Genomic DNA, 12,311 nt, shown 5'->3' on the forward strand with positions numbered 1-12,311 from the left:
TTGTTTATTTAAGCAGTGTGCTTATTTTATAGCTAGCATTGTTGTTGTGCCATCACCATTCACTTTATCAGAGCTTTGATTGAATAGTTATAGGAATAGACAAGTTAAAACATAGTTATATAAATAGGGGAAATCCAAAACCACCCCAAGGCTTTTTAAAAACACCTAGACATTTTCAAAAAATATCAAAAAACATGGGGATTTGGTCACACCATATTGCTATATGGTGCTTAAGCCCACTTACTGCGACAAAGCCTTGCTGGAGGTAAATGTTAGGTTTGCATATGTGCTCTGTAATATTTTTGTTCTGTTTTATGGTCTTAGACCCCTTTCACACCAGGGCGTTTTGCAGGCGCTATAGCATTAGAAATAGCGCCTGCAATCCGCCCTAAAAAAGCTGCACCATTGTCTGTAGTGTGAAAGCCCGAGGACTTTCACACTGCAGCGGTGCGCTGGCAGGACGTCAGGGAAAAGTCCTGCCAGCAGCTTCTTTGGAGCGGTGAAGGAGCGTTGTGTTTACCGCTCCTTCACCGGTGCTCTCCATTGAAATCAATGGGGCAGCGCTGTATTACCGCCGGCAAAACGCCGCTATTGCGGCGGTTTTAACCCTTTCTCGGCTGCTAGCGGGGGTAAAAGCGCCCCGCTAGCGGCTGAAATGCGCTGCAAATCCGGCAGTAAAATAGCGGCGTTTTACCGCCCACGCTATGGGCAGTGTGGTGTGAAAGGGGTCTTATGGCAGCACCATCTGTATGCATTTTTTTTTAGGGTGTGCCCCCCAAATATCTTGTTTGTCTATTGTATGGATTCTGACCAAATCCATTTGGGTGGAGCACCCTACTCCCTCAGCAAGTACCTCTCTCATTAGTGACCACCTGTGTCATGGTGGAGACCTCATGTTCTCCCATATAGAGGAGTATAGCTCCCATGGTACAGAGAAGCAGGATCTCCCAATCTATGGATAGTGTAGGAACCACTAATCATGGGGTATTTTGTTGTAGTAAGTGGGCAAATCCCCATATTTTTGAAGTTTTTTGAAAATGTCTAGGTGTTTTTAAAAAGCCTTGCTGGAGGTAAATGTTAATTTGCATGTGTGCGCTGTAATATTTTTTGTTCTCTTCTCCGTTTCAGGGACAAATCAGGCCCAAATTTTGGGTTCGGACCTGTACCAGACCAGAAGACACACAGGACCCTTCTGCAAACGGCTCCACAGCTGTCCCAGAGCTGTGTGAATAGGCTCTCCTGACATGCAAATTGGATGCGTGGAAACCCACATCCAATTCACACCAGTGTGAACACAGCTAGGTTTTAAGAACACATCTATATTACTGTCATCATTACCATGGTCAAAGACACGATCCAACTGCCAAATTATCAGGTAACTGGGGGGGGGGGGGGGGGGCATGACATATCTCAGGGACACAATTAAATTACGCAAAAATAAACGTCAAACTTCAGCCTGGCCTTTCTGTTAATATCTCCAAAATAATCGCTGGGGCTTCTGCTTCAACACATAAATGTGATAATCACTACACCAATGTCAGACTTTCTCAGATTAAACAATGGCCATCTTGTCTACAGGGACTTTTACCAGCAATTATTTTACTTTGAGTTTTTGGTACTTCTGAAAAACAAAAGTTGCCTTTGTATACTGTAGGAAGAGAATTATATAAATCATATGGTCAGGCAAAATATCTTCAATAAAAAAGGGAATTTATGTAATACAGCTAAAAGGAAAGAAGGCATATTTAGTGCATGTATAAGATTTACAAAAAGCTTCTTAGACAGTTTTATTCGAAGGGAAGATTAACAGTGTTTCACACAATCTTATATATTAAGAATGTTATCTTTAATGGCTGTAGATGGAGAAGAGAACCGGGCTAATCCAGTGTTAGGTAAGCAGCCTAGCTGCTGCTGGACTTTCAGAAAGTAATAATGGTCAATGTGCACATACAGAGCCGCTTACTTACCACTTATCATCACCCTACTCTAATATATAGCCCAACTGAATAGGACAACATCCATTTACCTCTGACCAGACGTGTCTAACTTCTTGTCGTACAACAGATCCATCTGGATCTCTATTTCCATACCAGTACTGCCGGCTACGATAGATAATTCCACAAACACGGCACTCCAAGACATACCTGCAGTCAAGATATACATACAGAAGTTCTGAATCTCATTATACTTGTCAAAATTTGAAATATACATTTTTAGTTTTAACACTGTGTGCATTACTTAAAGTGGTAGTAAAGTCCGCTTTGTGATTTTTACCTACAGGTAATCTTATAATAAACCTTACCTGCAGTGAACATTAATATCGCCAAAACATGCACTGTTTATGAGATATGCGCACTTTTTGCAGGTGACGATGTCCCCGGCGCATTCGTTCTGATTGGCATACCCACGTACACGGCAATGACGTCATCCCAACTTGGCCATTCAAACTGCAGGAGCCCTCGAACCCAGAAGGAAGACTGGTTGAAGATGGAAGCCTTGCACCGCTGGAGTGCTTCGTTCTACGGTAAGTCATTTCATAATGTGCTAGTATGCAATGAAAACTAGCTCATTATGCCATTGCCTTGCAGATTTTTTTTAATGCATGAAATGAGCAAATGTGGTGCAAAGACCCTTCATTTCTAATCACAAATCATTTTACACCAACCTACATTGAAGCAGATGATTGAAGCTGAATTCTAGGTATGGATTTTTTTTTTGCATAGTTACATTTTGCATAATGTAAATACACATATTTCATACCTTATCAACCCCTATGGAAGCGGAGAATTCCTGCTACCCACTGCTACTATTTTGATGCTCATTGTCTTCCAGGTCCTCTGCTCCTGTGCTTGAGCAACTGCCCTGCTGCACAATAACCACAGGGGGTCACTCCCTTGGCACAGCTGCCATTGTTCTCAATGAATGCAAAGTGTTCCCTGACTGGACGAGGTGGACAGGTGGGCAATAGCCTTGCAACCTCCACCTCGTCCAATCAGATAACGCTTTGCATTGAGAGAAATGCAAGGTTTTCTCTGAAAGGCACTCGTGCCAGGTGAGTGACCCTCACTCTGTGCTTACTATGCAGCAGGGCACAAGATCCATGGGATCAGCCAGGTATAAAATATGTATATTTACATTGGCCCATGTTGAGCCAATGTAAATACGCTGGAAAAAATAAAATAAAAACAAACTGGAATCCACCTTTAACGTGTGACATCAATTGTACAACAGTACATTAAATGAATATAAAAAATAAAAAATAAGGGCAACGTACCCAGACCAAGCAAATTTTGCTAGGCCCATCAAAGGACTGTCCGTGGAAGCCACACTTTTGGGGACTACAATCAACTCTCTTCCGCCCTCATAACATCGCTATTGAAAAAGAAGCAATAATTATTTTAGCCTTAGATGGAATGATCCACTTAAATACTTCAAGTTTTATTGATCCATATATTATTTGAATATTTATATTTCTTTTGCTATCCAAAATAAAGATTTTGTCTTTCATTAATCTGGCTTCAAGTGCATCAGACAAAATTCTGCACCATTCAGCTATGCTAATCAGCAGAGGTGCCCTTAATCAAAGCAGTTTATACAATTTTAACAAAAGCAGATTTTTGCTACACGTATTTCCATTACTTCCTTTCTTCCTGTCAATTTGACAGGCATCAGAAAGAGCAGAAAGCGACACCTACCTTACAGATGAAAACTTTATTGTTATATTCATGGGCAAACTTGCACAAACCATCTGCCTGGTGAGGGACTCCATCCTTCATATGATTCATCCTGTTCTTGCAGCGCGTCCTGTAGGTTATAAATAAATTGTTTTTTTAAAAAAAACAGAGTAAGGCACAGATTATTAGGGAATACTGCTGCTCCTAATTCATTCTTTATAAAGGGGTAGCTGACATTTAGTGAACTCATAACTGCACAACATTTCCTTTGCTAAAGCACTGTGTAGCAACTGCCATGTTTTTTTTATTTTTCATTTAAAACGAATGTCGTTATTTTTCTTCAATGCCAAGATGAGTGCTTCCTGTCTACATTCACTTGCTCCAGCATTACCTGCATATCATAGCTCAGGACCAGCTTCTTGATATTGACAATGGTTAACCATGCTTGCATAAGCCTCGTACACACTACTAGCTAGGTTGAACAAAAAACTGACAGCTCAGGTCAGAACCACTGTATTAACAATCCAATGTTAGTACAGCGACCTTCCCTGCTGTGCTCTTGTGTTCTGACAGGGGGAGGGGGGTGGGGACAGGGATCCCCCCCCCCCCCCACCAGAATACTCTGGTCAGCGCTTTCTGCCATTGGCTGAGATCACTGATTATGAGCTGGTTGGCAGAACTTTTTTAGCCATGACCCTTCAACAGAAGCTGGGCGAATGGCCAGCATCTGTCGGACCAGCTTCCGTACGCACGGGCCGAATGTCGGCCAGTTTCTATTGAATCATGTGATGACACCCAACATTTAGCCCGTGTGTACTAGGCTTTAAGGTGTTTTAGCCCAGGCACATGTAGGATCCATCAGGAACATGTGACATGGTGGAAACAGAGGAGCACAACTATGAGAAAAGGAAGTGTCCGAACAAGTTGTGGCAGGATCACCAAGTATTACTTTCATGAAAGCTGCAAAGCTGAAAAGATTGAAAACAACTTCTGAAATGACATTACCATGTCATTTATTAGAGATTTATTACACACTACTTAGAGATTTTATTGGCTTAATTTAGACCTACTATAACTAGTGTTAAACAATTTTTCCAATGGCCATTAGTCACTGGCAGACAGGACATACTGCAAGCAAAAATGAACATACTAAAGGAAAAAAGAGCTGTACTTAAGCATCCAATGTAGCAAGAAGAAAGGATGAGAAATTCTGTAGGATGAACACAGAAAAGATCACAAATGGAAGGTACAAATGGGAAGAGGGCGATGAGGTTTTACTGAGGTGGAGGGTTCCTATCTGGGGATTCCCATATAGGAGAATGGCAATCACTCTATACTGACATACTAGGTAAGGTTATTTGGTTGAAGCCCGTTTGTGATTTGCAAGTGCAGAGAAGGTCATCATTATGAAGGACGATGCTATGTAATTACAGAGGTGGTGAAGCCAACAGTGCTGTTTCCAGGGATTTCATGCAGAGCTAAAACCAACACCGTGTGCCAAGAATGAGAGTTATAGGTTTGTGGAGTGGCTTTCCTACAGGTGAAGTAGACTTTCTTTCATCATCTTGTTGAGAGTATAGAGTATGAATCTAGGTATAGCAATGATGTAGCATTAATTACTGTCCTTCTCTTTGATCAAACTAGATAACCAAACGTCACTATAGGCTAATATATTGTTGGGACATGATTAGTGTGATCCCCAAGTGGGCCGCTTTTAATAAAAGGATCCTTACTAGATCGTGCACACATTGGGGTTGATTTACTAAAACTGCGGAGTGCAAAATCTGGTGACGCTGTGCAAGGTAACTTCAGCTTGATTAATTAACCACAATTAACATAGTTATTTAACATAGCAGAGTGGCTCTCCTGCATACCTAGTATGTGATCCGACACTTCCAGGTAGGGGGACGTGGGTGCCGAAAGTGCTATGATTAGACATAGCTGCTGATCGGCGAGGAGGATGAAAAACAGAACTCAGTGAGTGTAAATATAGGTCTCTGTCCTGTCAGTGGGGATGTGGCGGTTTTCGTTTCCCTGCAAAGCAGGGAATAAAAACTGTTACTTCCCTTAGTAAAAGCAGCACACAGTACACACAAACACTGGTTAGGCACCCATTTAACCCTTTGATTGCCCTAGATGTTAACTTCTTCCCAGCCAGGGTCATTAATACAGCGACCGTGCATATATTTAGCACTTATCACTGCATAAGTATCACTGGTTTCCACAAAGTGTCAGACTGCCCACCATACTATCGCAGTCCCACTATAAGTCACTGATCCTTGCCATTAGTAGTAGTAAAATTTTAAATTCCAGTATACACCATAGTTTGTAGAAGCTATAACGTTCGCGTAAACCAATGGATATACATACACAAATTTTTATATATATTTTCTCTCTCTTGCTATGGGGCACTCAGGAAGAGGGAGGGGCCCAGAGTGGAGTCGGGAGACTTGGGATTTTTTTTAAAGTACGATGTACGGCTAAAATGCTTTTTATAATAAATTTGAGTGTGATGCCTTAAAAACTGTCTTTTCCTTGCTGAGTGATTTCAGGATGTGGAGCCTTCCACCATCCCATGTATTATGGTAATGGTAAATGGTAGGTTTGCTTCATGCAACAGTCATGCACTCTCCACCTAATGCAACCTCAGTGTGAAAGTGGTTAGAAAAAAAAACCAATAATAATGAAATAATTTAATAAGAAGAATTTTTTGTATAAAAGTGGGTACTCACAAAATGCAACTGACAAAAGGCCATAAAAAACAATGCATGGACATGCACAGAACACGGGGTACAAGCTGACGGTTTTCAGTTCCTTTCGGATTACCCCATCAGAGAAAGGCATAATCCACCTAGTTTTGGGCTACCATATATACCTTTTACACCACCATTTTATCTGACATCTGTTAGTCCTCAGCTTGGAAGACTTATTAGCGCTGGAAGAGACTGTGTTCAGTGTGAAAGTGGTGTACAAACACAAACCGATTATGTGCAATTAATTTGTTCTCCAGTTAGACAAGTACAGCTTTATGAATGGATTCATATTATCTATGGTTTAATACTGCTAAATTGCTTTCACGCAGCCATCTCATCTCAAGCCTTTCTTGACCTTGCCAAATCACACATAAAAATACTCTTGAATGCTGCCTATTTTTCTTTAATCTGCTGTAGATAAATTGTATAATAAATATAAATAAAGATTATCTAAGACTTATCTGACAACCATATTGTCCATTTCTCAGATGTGTTTTTTTTTAATGATTAATAACCCTTCTCTGGTCCTTACACAGGGCAATGCAGGTCCCCGATTTCACTGGTCTAACCAATAGTTTCCACCACTTGCCGTATTTATCGGCGTATAACACGCGCCGGCGTATAACACGCACCCCAAGTTTAGGAGGGAATTTTAAGGAAAAAAACTTTTAGGAGGGAAATTTAAGGAAGAAAAAAAACTCAATCAATGCAGCCTTATCAGTGTCCATCTGAAGCCTCGTCAGTGTCATTTTCAGCCTTGCCATGCAGCCTGTCCGTCATTGCAGCCTTGTGCATCGTTGTCTGCTTTTATTTTTAAAAATGGCGCCGCCGAAATGTCCTGTGTATCTCGGCAGCGCCCGGTGGTTCTCGGCAGCCTACGGCCGTACTGGGCAGCTTTCGGCCACCGTCGGCCATACTTGGCGGCTTTCGGCCGCCGAGAAGGGCTGAAAGCTAACGAGGAAAGGCCAAAGGTGGCCGAAAGCCGCAGAGAAGGGCCAAAGGTGGCCGAAAGCTGCGAGAAGGGCTGAAGGCAGCTGAATGCCGCCCAGAGCCTAAAAAAAAATAAAAAAATAAAAATAATCGTACAGAAATCGCGGAGGATCGGCGTATAACACACACCCGCGATTTTCCCCTGATTTTAAGGGCAAAAAAGTGCGTGTTATATGCCAATAAATACGGTAATTTTAATCTGCATCACACAAGAGCAACCCGCCAAGCAATCTGAAAAGTCACACCATGGTACCATTCAAATCTTCGTGACGCAAGCTTCCTGCACTACTTTTCTGTGATCTCATTGAGACTTGCATTGACTTCTGTTAAATGATGTTGCAAGCCGCAATGAAATCAGAGATCCAAATCGCACTGATTGGTAGCTATGAAGTAGCATGATTTCAAAGCCGCACTAGTGTGAATCAGGGCTAACTGAACAAGCTGAAGATGGAAGCTGATTGATTGCCATGTACAGCTGCTCTACATTCTGCTGCTCTAGTTTTCATAAATTCCCCTCCCAGTGTTTTATATAACTAAACGTCATTCAGGTTAGGTTTAAATTCACTTTAAAGAGACAATATAATGGTTCTGTATAGGTTTTCTTTTATTATGATCATTACTAAAATATGTTCATAATAATTTTTTGGTCGCTAAATAAAATAATAGTGCAAGTAATAATTTTGTACTTTTATTTTTAGCCACGCCTTTTCCAAGCTATCCTTATTTGTTTTAATGACTGTAGTTACTAAACTCAATATCTCAAGCTGAAATTTACACACACAGCTGAAGGAGTCAGAGGAACAACTTGTCACCCTCTTCCTGTCCCCAAAATAAACAGCTGTGCATATGTACACATTTTTTTTTTCATAAATGCCAATAAAGCACTATATACAAAATAGCGCAGAGGCCCATACAGCATACAAGAGTCATTTGTTTATGTGTCCGGAGCAGTGTGAAGCTGCGTGCAGCTGCCTATGTCAGTTAATGGAGATGTAATCGCTGTACAGATTAAAAAAATAAAAATAAAATAAAAATCTGCGCTGGTGATTTAAACAAGCAACGGCTGCTGAAAACTTATATGTATACCAGGTACATCAAACAGAATAAAACAAAAGTGCAGTGCATATATTATGCTATAATCATAAAAAAGTGACAATCATTAAGCAAAATACTAAACCGCGAAAATATTCATATAAAAAAAAAATGTCCTAAGAAATACACCATTAAATGTATTAATCTGTGCACCTCCAAGGCGAGTAGAAGAAAAAAGAAAGAGTCACAAACAATGACTTCTTGTGTGCTTGGAATAGAATCCAGGAATAGCCAGGGTGACACTCAAATAAAGATGCACACCAGAGGCTTACCGGAATGCCAGTGACCTCCTTATTCAGGGTAGTCAAAGCTCACTCTATCAGACAACAAGGATGAATCTCATGGAAGGAACAAACATCAACACAGGAACCTCTTGGTAACAATAGGGATGTATCCAGCAATCAAATGAGTTCCAAATTGCTCTTAGCAGACCATGGCATGTATAAAGTAAGAGCAATATTGTAAAACACCCTAATTTATTGTAAAGTATTGCACTTGAATGGTTAAAACTTGCAAGAAAGCCTGTAAAAAAATGGCAGAAACAAGAACAAATCCTCCTCCAGTAACCAAAATGGCCAACGTTCAGCCGCGCATGCGCAGTAGCATGTGTATGAGCTGCTTGTCCTCGTTTCTGGCATTTTTATGGTTTCTGGCTGATCTCATTTGATTGCTGGACACATCCCCATTGTTACCAAGAGGTTCCTGTGTTGATGTTTGTTATTTCCATGAGAGTCATCCTTGTCTGATAGAGTGAGCTATCTCTTATACACTGTGTGGGCCCCTGCACCCATGTGAATGCACCCTCAAAGTTTCTTTCAACATGTAGGACTTACCTGCAACTGAGGCACTGCTGGGAACAAGTAAAGTATTCATCAGGAAAGAAAGAGGTGATGTGAACCTGATCATCTGGAATATCCCCAGAGAACCGCTCACTTAGACTCTGCAGGGAAAATACAACAAAAATAAATAAATCCAACTGTGGATATAGGATTGAGTATATGAAGGTTTTCTATTTGTGTGTGTTTTTTTCTATTGGTTAAGCTAGATGGAAGCCCTCTCCGCCAGAACACAGTGATTATTGCGAGAGGCTATACCAGTCACTAGTGATATCCGCATGTAGAATTCGGCAGGCATTTGCTTGATATAAGCATTATGTTATTTTGTTCTATTGTTTTCTTTGCCTTTTCGGAATTGTATTTGCCCTTTTTTCCCCTCAAACTTAAAAATAAAAAATAAAAAAATCCGGCAGGCTGGTTGTACCCAAGTTTATCAATTAATCAACTTCGGGACATTCAGTCTGCCAAGACATGGTTCCAATCTTGGGTGGTTCCTGCTTAATCGGCTGAGATTTGAACCGTCTATGGCCAACTTTAGCCACTGTTATTCTTTTCCAGTAAAGGCCTACTCAATATTGGATGAGAACAAGCGGCCACTTACAGGAGAAAGAAAAAGATTCTAGTGTCAGTATCTTCAGGTGCAGAGGATCCCAGCGCAGGATATGTATGCATATAATAGGTCATGTTCCACAAATGTTATATACTGCAGCTTACCAATCATTGGGTGAGGTAGGGAGTAATGAGCACAGGGGGGCACCTTTGGACAGCAGCATTGTTAGTCTGGGAGGAATCTGTGCTAGCAGATTTATATACACTAACAAACTGAAGCCAACCTTCAGCTAATACTTTAAGCAGTTACAGTTTTTTTTTACATTTTGATATAAAGGTTTTACATAAATGAAAGCTGATCATTGTAAGCACCCCTGCTGGTGTTGAATAGTTTGTCTCAACTTTGTAACTGATACATTCTGCCGGAGATCTTGTTCTTTTAAAAACAACAGACTTACTGGCTGGATCGCCAGATTTAAATATATTTAAAAAAAATGAATGCAGCCATCACATGTAAGAAATGGTAAATAAATGTCTCCTTTTGGGTTGCATACCACTATAGGGTTATCATTAGTGTTAGGTGGAGAGTTACAGCTAGGGTTATAGTTAATATGAAAAGGTGCCTTCAAGTTGGGACATCCATCAGTTATGGTGACAAAAAGTAACAGCGGTAATCACCTGGTGTTGAGAGGTAACACACTATATTTCCAAATCATACCTGTAAGGCTGTGAAAACATGGGACAGTGGTCTAGATGAGCGAGTGGATGTATCCATAATTTGCTTCTTCACCCTATCCATTAACTGAGAGAAGTCAGTGGGTGGGACTACGGTCTTGGTTCCCACATAGTGGATTGAGCTAAAGGCTTCAGGAGGAGTCCCCAATTCATGGAAACGTTTTAGTAGGTCTGTCTCTGCTTGGCCACGGACCTTGCTTCCTGTAGGGAATAAGACAACATGGATAAGATAATGTGAGGTTATCATATACCAAAACTAGATTAACGGCTATCCCAGATAAAAACTGATATTTCACAAATATATGGACATCTAAGGGTGCAATCAATCGCTGGTCTCCTGTGCCTTTAGAAACTCCAGCAGAGACATTCAAGTGCCCAGTTCCCAACTCAAGCAACCAACCCGACTCCCATGTCCACATCATGGGCCCTTATAAGAAGAGAAGCTATAGGGTGCGTTTATTAATCACATATTTTAAATGATTGTCACTGACTTAAAGTGGTTCTAAAGCCTAAACATTTTTTACCTTAATGCATTCCTTGCATTAAGGTAAAAAACGTTTAGGCATCAGTTTTGGCCCCTCACCCCCCTTTTACTTACCTGAGCCTGTGCACATCTGCAGCTCTTCTCTCCTCTCACTTCCAGTTCTTGCTGGCTTTGCTGGGGCATTAAGAGCAATTGGCTCCCAGTGTTGTCATTCAAAGCCAGTGACGAGGGAGCGGCTGAGCATTGCACAGAGCAGGTAAGTAAGTATAGAGATGTTTTTTTCCCCGCCCCCCCCCCCCCTTTACAATTACTTTAAGGCCCTTTTCACACGGCGTGTTTGTTGTAGCTTCTGGATTCCTGAGGCAAGAATCTGTGGATTGACCGGGTTAAATGATTAGCATCACCTGCTCAGCCCATTCAAACTAATGGCGGGCAAAAAGTGGCCGCTGCGGATCGCACGTAACCGCACACAGAGCGATTAGCTGTGGTTTCCAAGGGCAGATTTTGCGAGCCTGGATACAGGCAAAATAATTATACTTGCCTGCTTTGTGCAATAGTATTGCAGGGAGCGGCCGCCAACCTCCTCTTCTCCATTGCTTCCTATAGGGGGTGCACTTGCCAGGTTCACTCCCGAGCCACGCTGTGTTCATCTATTAATGCACACAGCACAGCTCAGCCAAGCCACCTCCACATACCATTTGATAGAAAGCAGTAGAAGCAAATAGAAACTAGTGGAAGGTTTTTAACTTAACCACTTATGCCCCGGACCAATTGTCAGCCTAAGGACCAGAGGACTTTTTACAATTTCACACTGCACTGCTTTAACTGCCAATTGCGCGGTCATGCAATGTTGTACCCAAACAAAATTTGCGTCCTTTTCTTCCCACAAATAGAGCTTTCTTTTGATGGTATTTGATTGCCTCTGCGATTTTTATTTTTTACGATATAAAAGGAAAAAGACTGAAAATTTTGAAAAAAAAAATATTTTCTACTTTTTGTTATAAGAAAAATCGAATAAACTCAATTTTAGTCATACATTTAAGCCAAAATGTATTCAGCCACATGTCTTTAGTAAAAAAAAATGTCAATAAGCGTATATTTATTGGTTTGCGCAAAAGTTATAGCATCTACTAACTAGAGTACATTTTCTGGAATTTACACAGCTTTTAATTTATGATCGCATTTCTAAAGGTGCTAA

At 41.0% G+C, this 12,311-nt stretch overlaps 1 protein-coding gene across 1 annotated transcript in view; it reads right to left on the reverse strand.

Annotated features, from left to right (window-relative positions):
* Positions 1–12,311, reverse strand: part of LOC143935313 (zinc finger FYVE domain-containing protein 1-like) — a 47,766-nt gene that overhangs the window by 22,675 nt on the left and 12,780 nt on the right. Inside the window, exons 3-7 of the mRNA XM_077459130.1 lie at positions 10,613–10,830; positions 9,343–9,449; positions 3,696–3,804; positions 3,275–3,372; positions 2,027–2,144 (exon numbers count right to left, since the gene is read on the reverse strand). Of these exons, the coding sequence (XP_077315256.1) occupies positions 2,027–2,144; positions 3,275–3,372; positions 3,696–3,804; positions 9,343–9,449; positions 10,613–10,830 (650 nt within the window). The remainder of the gene's footprint in view (positions 1–2,026; positions 2,145–3,274; positions 3,373–3,695; positions 3,805–9,342; positions 9,450–10,612; positions 10,831–12,311) is intronic.

Source organism: Lithobates pipiens, unplaced genomic scaffold (genome assembly GCF_037356315.1).
Source record: "Lithobates pipiens isolate NorthernLeopardFrog02 unplaced genomic scaffold, aLitPip1_a1.2 Scaffold_1, whole genome shotgun sequence".
NCBI classification, from domain to species: Eukaryota; Metazoa; Chordata; class Amphibia; order Anura; family Ranidae; genus Lithobates; species Lithobates pipiens.